Genomic DNA, 7227 nt, shown 5'->3' with positions numbered 1-7227 from the left:
GGGGGGTCCCCAAATGCGGTGGGACACGGGGGTGTGCCCCGAGTGCGGTGGGACACGGGGGTGTGTCCCTTAAATGGGGTGGGACACGGGGGTGTGCCCCGAATGCGGTGGGACACGGGGGTGTCCCCTAAATGGGGTGGGACACAGGTGCAGGGGTGCACTGGGAGGGGTCCTCGTGGTATGGGCATCACCGCCAGCCCGGGCGAGGCAGGGATATATGGGATGACTGCGGTTTGGAAGTCCCCAAAAGTGTGAGGTTCCCCCCCACCCCCGTTAATTGAATACTCGCAGTGTTGGGGTTCCCTGAAACAGTGGGGTGCCCTTAGGATTATAGGGATGCTCTAGGAAGTAGCAGGTGTGCCCCAGTGTATGGGGGGCTGTGTGAGAATTGGTGCCCCAGCGATATGGGGGTGCTTACAGGGGAAAATGGTATCTTGCAAAATGGATAATTTCAGAGCTACAGAGCCCCAAAAATGTGAGGTGACACCAGGAGTGGGGGTATCCTAAGGGGACTGTAATGGTGCCCTGGAGCTGGGGGTTGCCCAAAACTGGAGTGTCCTTGAGTCTGTGGGGATACTCAAGGGATAGGATGGTGGCACTTACCAGGTGCCCCAAAAACGTGGGGTACCCTATGACTGACAAGCGTGGAAAGCTGTGAGGATGGGGATGCTCAAAGGGTATGTGAGTGCCCCAGAGTAATGGGGGTGCATGGGGAATGCCCTTGTGTGCAGTTCTCCCCTAAAAGCAATAGGGGCACTCCAAGCCACAGCACTTCCCTAAGTCTGTGGGGCTGGTACAGGGGCACGGCTCGGTCTGGTGGCATTGTTGGCATGGCTTGGCTTGGCTTAGCTTGGCAAGGCACAGCCAGGGCAGGAGGGGGGATCCCCCACAGCAACCCCCAAGAGAGGGCAAGCCAGCCTTGCAGTCCCCTGTGCATACCCCGAACGCTGACACCACCCTTGCTCTGTCAGTGGGGAAACTGAGGCACAGAGCCCTGCATTGCCATCACCCACTGGCCACGGCCTTGAGACCTTCTGCTCTCCTGGGGGAGCTGCAGCACGCAGGGGTGCCTTGAAGGGGATGCTCTCATCCACGGAGGGCCTGGGGACAAACTGGAGACCCCTAGCTGGAGACCCCTGGGGTGCATCATCTCAGGGATGACAACGAACCCCTGGGTGCACGCCCCGTGCAGCGTGGCCTGGGACATCCTGGGACAGGAGGGTGACAGAGGGCTGCGGGCTCCCCTCGGACTGGGAAAGGCATCTGGGGGGACCACGGAAGGGTCCCTTTGGCTGCCACTTCCGCTTCATTCTGGGAGAAGATTTTGCAACATTTCCTCCCCGGGCAGTATAAAGTGGGCGGTGGAGGGAAGGGGTGCTGGGAGGTGGCGCAGCTGCAGGCGCAGGTGAGGGCTCCTCCGGCTGGAGACATCCCTGCGTCTGGGACTGCCCTGCATCCCACCACACTCTGTACCGCAGCCCTTTGGGGGTGACATCTGCATTTAAACCCGCACCTGTGTGCTTCCCAGGGAGAAACAACTTGGGATCAGGAGAAGACTCCACATTTGAGGGAACGGCGACAGCAGCAAGCAGTGAGTCCGTGGGGTGTGCCACTGGAGATTGCGGCTTTCCTTGGGCTTTGGCAGCTCCCATCTGAGCCCCATCACATTCCACCCTGGGGGCTGGGGTGGGTTGCTGCAGCTGCCCAAGAGGCTGCTTGGTAGAGGGAGGTGGTGGTGAGAGCACCCAAGAGTGTGCTGAAGGCTCATCTGGGGTGCAAACCCTCCGTAGTCCCCAGGGACATCAGCCTTGGGTGCTGTGGAGAAAAAACCTGCTCCCATTTCCTTGCACAGCAATGAGCTAGGAGGATCCTTCCCCATGGCATGTCCTTCTTTCCTCCCCACTGGGAGCCCCAGAGCCACCCCATTGTCCCCCAGCCCTGCCAGGGTCAGGAGGGGAAATGAAGTGCTGCTTGTTCCCCTCATCTGAGCCAGCTGTGGGGTGTCTGTGTGTGCTACACCCGGGGAATACGCATTTCCAGAGGAACCACCAGAATTTTGGAGCGGGGAGGCAGAAAGCAGCAGCCAGAAATAGATGCAGGGGAAGCGCTGGCATCAGGCTCTGCCCCGTGCCTGTGGGAGCCCCACTAGGGAGGACATTCCCCCATCAGCACTGGCAGCATCCCTGGTTGCAGTCCTCCAGGATGCTGATGCCTCAGCATCCCAGCAGCACCACCCTGGAGTCACCATCCCGGGTTTTCCATCCCTGGATCACTGCAAGAGAGGATACAACAGAGCCAGGGAGAGTTTTTTTTTGAGCAGTGGCACCAGCCCAGCTGCAGCAGGGAATGCACATCAGGCAAAAGGGGAAAGTCAGTTCAGGGATGGTTTGGGTTCAAACAGGGCCAGCTTGGAGCTGGGGCCCCCACCACTGGGGGGATTCAGCACCCCAAGCAGTCCTGGCATCTCCAAGCCCTGGAGGGGTTGAGGGCTCAGAAATGGGACAGAGGGGTGAAACCGGAGAGAAACAAGAGTCCAGCTCCATTCTGGGAGAAGACTGAAAGCCAGTGGTCCTTGGGGAGGCAGGAGCAGAGCGAGCTCACTGTCTCCTATGTGTGAGGAGACAGGAAAAGCGACTGCCACCTGTGATTTCCCCCCTGAGGCCAAGCACGGGGGGACATAGCAGTGCCCAGCTGAGCAACAGGAAAACCAGAAATGTAATATTTCCAAAGCTGCCTGCAAAGTGCGACGTGTCTTCCTGCCCGGGGCTTGAAACCACTCCTGCAGGAGCAAGACCAGCAGGTTGAAGAAGGGCACAAAAACACCTTCAGACCTTCCTGAGTGCTGCTGCCCCAGGCACCATGAGCACAGCCTTGCTCCGTTCCAGGCATCACAGCAGCAATACTTGAGGGGGTGGAGAGGCTGGAGGGATACAGGGGTACTTGAAGAACTTTGGAGGTGCTTGAAGGGCTCTGACATGCCCAAAGAGTTGAGAGGCTTTTGAAGGACCCACAGTAAGCAGGGTAGCCCAGGGTTTCTGGAGGAGCCAGATGTCTCCTGGAGGGATGTGATGCTACATTGATGGGGAAGCCCCTCAAACTGAGAAGACACGATCATTCTATGGGGGAACCTCTTCTTCCACAGGAGTCAGGAAAGGGACAGGATTGGGGTGAAATTCAGGAGACTGAGGCATGCAGGGGGAGTTTTACAAGGGGGTATATGAGGAACAGTGCCTACCTGCAGTACTGGCCATTGCCTGGCACAGTGTGGATGCTGTGTCCTCCATCACAGAGGAGTGATGAAGAACAGCTGCCCACTGGCTGGGAGGGGACCTGGGGGACAATGGAAATGCCAGAGGACCTAGAGATTCTGTCACCCCTGGTCCACAACACGGCCACCCCACGCTCATGCCATTCTGTGCTCCACAGGCAAAATGGAGTCCTTGTCCTACAGTGGGGATCTCTCCAACATCTTCTACCTTTACAACTACACCTATGACTACAGCACAGCCATGCCTGACACTGCTATCTCATCCTCTCCGTGCCGGCCTGAAAGCTCTGCCCTCAACAAGTACCTGGTGGTGGTGATCTACTGCCTCGTCTTCATCCTCAGTGTGGTGGGAAACGGGCTGGTGGTGCTGGTGGTGACCTCCATCCACACCAGCCGCTCCGTCACCGACGTCTACCTGCTCAACCTGGCCGTGGCAGACCTGCTCTTCGCCTTGACCCTGCCACTTTGGGCAGCCTACCGAGCCCACGAGTGGGTCTTTGGCACTGTGATGTGCAAAGCCATCTCCGTGCTGCAGGAAGCCAACTTCTACAGTGGCATCCTTCTGCTGGCCTGCATTAGTGTGGACCGCTACCTGGCCATCGTCTATGCCACGCGGGCTGCCACTGAGAAGAGGCACTGGGTGAAGTTTGTCTGCTTGGGCATCTGGGTCTTCTCCACGCTGCTCTCCCTGCCTGTGTTGCTCTTCCGCGAGGCTTTCCGCTCGCCCAACAACGGCACCGTGTGCTACGAGCGCGCCGGCGGCTGGGAGACGGCAAAGTGGCGGGTGGTGCTGCGGGTCCTGCCGCAGACCTTCGGCTTCATCTTGCCCCTCCTGGTGATGCTCTTCTGCTATGGCGTCACCATCCACACCCTCCTGCAGACCAAGAATGCTCAGAAGCAGCGGGCCATGAAGGTCATATTCGCTGTGGTGCTGGTGTTCCTCATCTGCTGGCTGCCCTACAACATCACACTGGTGACCGACACCCTCATGAGGACGCGGGCCATTGCCGAGACCTGTGAGAGGAGGAACAGCATCGACACAGCCCTCTCTGTCACGCAGGTCCTGGGCTTTGCCCACAGCTGCATCAACCCTATCATCTACGCCTTCATCGGTCAAAAGTTTCGCAACAGCTTCCTCAAGATCCTGGCGCAGCGTGGGCTGATCAGCAAGGATGCTGTTGCCCGCTATGGCCGTGCCTCCTATGCCTCCACCTCCGGCAATACATCCACCACCCTCTGAGCTCCTCTAGGACCCAGCCCTTGTGGGTACCAGCAGGACCCAGAACCCCACACACCTCAGCATCCTCATCCAGCCCCCTGGCATGTGGGTGGTGATGTCATGGGGATGGGCAGGGCCACCATTGGATGCTGGACCCCAGCTGGAAGGGGGCTTGGATGGCAAGGTGGTAGGACCCCATTGCCAGGGGAGTGATGTCAAGTGTCCACCCTCCCCTCTCTTTGGGACAAAGTCTGTGACTCTGTGGACTCTGTGAGCCTGCTGTGGGGATGGTGTATTTACCCAATGACCATCCAGCAATAAAGGAGTTGGTGGGTTTGTCACCCATGTCTGCCTCCTCTTTGCCACGGGAAGGGACATGGCAGGACAGGGCCAGGGCACCTCTCTGGTGACAGTGCCAAAGCAATGCTGCCTGCTGAGCCTGCCAGAGTGTGGCTAACCCTTCTTCCAGGACAGGGTTCAGCATCCTGTGCATCCCCACAGGGGACCCAAGCCCAGGTTTTGCTTCCTACAGCTCCCCAGACAGGTCCTGGCACTTTGATGGTCTCTATGTAGAGTGTATCCCACCTGGGAACAAAGTCATTCCCTTTCCAGCCCCAATCTCAACCCCAGCAGAGCAAATCATTGAAAGATCTCTGAGCAGCCCCTCACACTGAGCCAGCCCTGTGACCCCTGCCTGAAGGGTACCAGCACCTCAGGCACCCCCACTCTCCCCCAGCCACGGTGTCAGGAGATTGTTGTGCAAAGGGCTGGGAACCTGTGCCTTACACAACCGGGATGTTTCCGCCCTGGCTTGGGCAACTGGGGCCGACACTTGACTGGGGTCAAGGAGCTGAAGACGGGACTGTTACCCTGCTGGGGATTCACCTGCCACTCTGTGCCAGGCCTCAGGATGTCTGCCCTACACCTACACATCTATTAATCTACACATCTCTCCACTGGAGCCCCATACTGCTCCTCCATTGACCTTGATCCAGGTTCCCAGGGGTCCATAACCATGGGGACATCAGCAGATGTCACTCATGCGCTGGCTCATGGGTGGGTATGGGGGTCCCCAGCACCCAGGTGGGAACCCTGGAGACTTGGAGCAGAGCAGAGTCAGTGGGGGTGCTGAGCGAGGACAGCCCATCACCTTTTCATCTGAGAAACCTCTTGCCTAAGTGGTTCCTTGCGGTGTGGTAGGAAGCCAGAGCTGTTGGCCAAGAGCTGTCTACTTTGCCCACTGTGGGATGGTGCAGGCAGTGGCTCACCCTGGCTGCAGCTAGGACACCCTTTTTGGGGATGGTTTCCCCCCAAGAGAACTTGAACACCCCCACAGCAGCATTCCTACACCCAACCCCAGTGTCAATCTGGCAGTGACTGATGGATGACACGGAAGACAAAGGGATAGCAGAAATGAGTAGTTTTCCTCTTCGTGGACCAGCCGCAAGAAAGACACATGTCAAACCCAAAATGCTGGGCAGCAGGACCCACATGCAGGCCCTGGACACCCAGTAAGTCCAAGAGGAGGCAGCCAGGGCAGGAGGTGTCCCAGACACGGTGCCAGGGCTGCTGTCCCGCTCATGTGGCCTGCGGGTGCCTTTGCTGGTAGCAAATCAGGCAGCAGCGGCCGTGCTTGCCCATGTCCACGGAGCAGGTGTGGCACACCTTGCCCTGGCAGAGCCTGTTGAGAGAGCAGGAGGTGAGAGCTGAGCCCTCCCCGCACTGTGCCAGAGCCAGCCCCCCTTCCCCTCCCAGCCCACCTGCAGCTGTACCGCCGGGAGAGGAGGCGGAAATCCTTGTGGCAGCGGGCACACAGCCCTGGGTCGCGGGGCACCGGGCTGGGCACCGGCGTGTCAATGCCCTCTGTCTTCTGCCACAAGGCATCCTTCTCCCTGCGGGAGGGGAGAGGTCAGCACTGCCTTCGCCTGGGCTCTGGTGCCCTCCTCTGGGCAAAGGGGTGTGGGTGCCCTTGCCCTTGCGTGGAGTCCCCGGGGCTCTCACCGCAGCAGCTCCAGCAGCCGCCCCTTCATGTCGCGGATGAGCTCCTGCCCCCCGTCCTGCCGGGCCCTGCCGCGGGACAGGGCCGACACGGTGCCCCTGTCTCTCCGTCCCTCCATGCATGCGGATAAACCTCCCGCCGCTGGTTCCTCCCTCCCTCGCTCCCTCCCTCCTTTCCTCCCTTTCTTTTCTCCTCTGCTGCCCATCCATCCTCAAGCTCTCTCCCCAACCTCACAGCCATTTTGCCATCTGCCACCCATCCGTTTTGCCACTGTTCATTCATCCTTCTCCACATCCATACCCCTGGCGTTGTGCCCACCCACCCATCTACTCATCCCAGATTCATCCTTGTGTCTCTCCATCCACCGTCCCATCTCCATCCATTCATACTAAATTGATCCCTCCTTCCCTCTCTCTATCTACTAACGCCAAACCACTACAACTCTCTGCCCACCTACCCTTCCACCCAACTATCAGTCCCAAATTGACCCCTCCCTCCAGTCCTCCCCCCTCAAATCCTTCCCTCTCTCCCTCCCCCTGCCAATCCCCAGCTGCTGTTCGGCTGTGTCCAAGCAGGACATCATTGGGAAACCCTCTGGCAGGTGGAGATAGGAGGTCCCACTCTGGGGCGGTGGGTGGTGGAAGAAGGGGTCCCTGCCCCACCTGCTGAGCTCCTCCTGCAGCCGTGCCATCTCCTGTCGCTGGGCCTGGAGCTGCTGCCGGCTCTGCCCCCTCTCCTCCC

General features: G+C 59.3%; 2 protein-coding genes across 2 annotated transcripts in view; one reads left to right on the top strand and one right to left on the bottom strand.

The window, feature by feature from the left end:
• The first annotated feature begins 1483 nt into the window (after positions 1-1483).
• Positions 1484-4513, top strand: LOC102034929 (C-X-C chemokine receptor type 2-like). The gene is made up of 2 exons (XM_005416048.2): positions 1484-1591; positions 3427-4513. The coding sequence occupies exon 2, from the start codon at positions 3432-3434 to the stop codon at positions 4506-4508; it is 1077 nt and encodes a 358-aa protein (XP_005416105.1). The 5' UTR covers positions 1484-1591; positions 3427-3431; the 3' UTR covers positions 4509-4513.
• Positions 4514-6065: 1552 nt separating this feature from the next.
• RUFY4 (RUN and FYVE domain containing 4) overlaps positions 6066-7227 on the bottom strand; it is a 6716-nt gene continuing 5554 nt past the window's right edge. The window contains exons 9-12 of the mRNA XM_031057878.1: positions 7149-7222; positions 6489-6554; positions 6248-6379; positions 6066-6168 (exon numbers count right to left, since the gene is read on the bottom strand). Of these exons, the coding sequence (XP_030913738.1) occupies positions 6066-6168; positions 6248-6379; positions 6489-6554; positions 7149-7222 (375 nt within the window). The remainder of the gene's footprint in view (positions 6169-6247; positions 6380-6488; positions 6555-7148; positions 7223-7227) is intronic.

The sequence above is a fragment of the Geospiza fortis genome, unplaced genomic scaffold (genome assembly GCF_000277835.1).
Source record: "Geospiza fortis unplaced genomic scaffold, GeoFor_1.0 scaffold112, whole genome shotgun sequence".
NCBI classification, from domain to species: domain Eukaryota; kingdom Metazoa; phylum Chordata; class Aves; order Passeriformes; family Thraupidae; genus Geospiza; species Geospiza fortis.
The sequence above is the reverse complement of the archived record's forward strand: the minus strand, read 5'-3'. Positions and strand labels throughout refer to the sequence as shown.

Coding starts and splice junctions, on each gene's coding strand:
- LOC102034929 (XM_005416048.2), top strand. CDS start 3,432: ATGGAGTCCTTGTCCTACAGTGGGGATCTCTCCAACATCTTCTACCTT.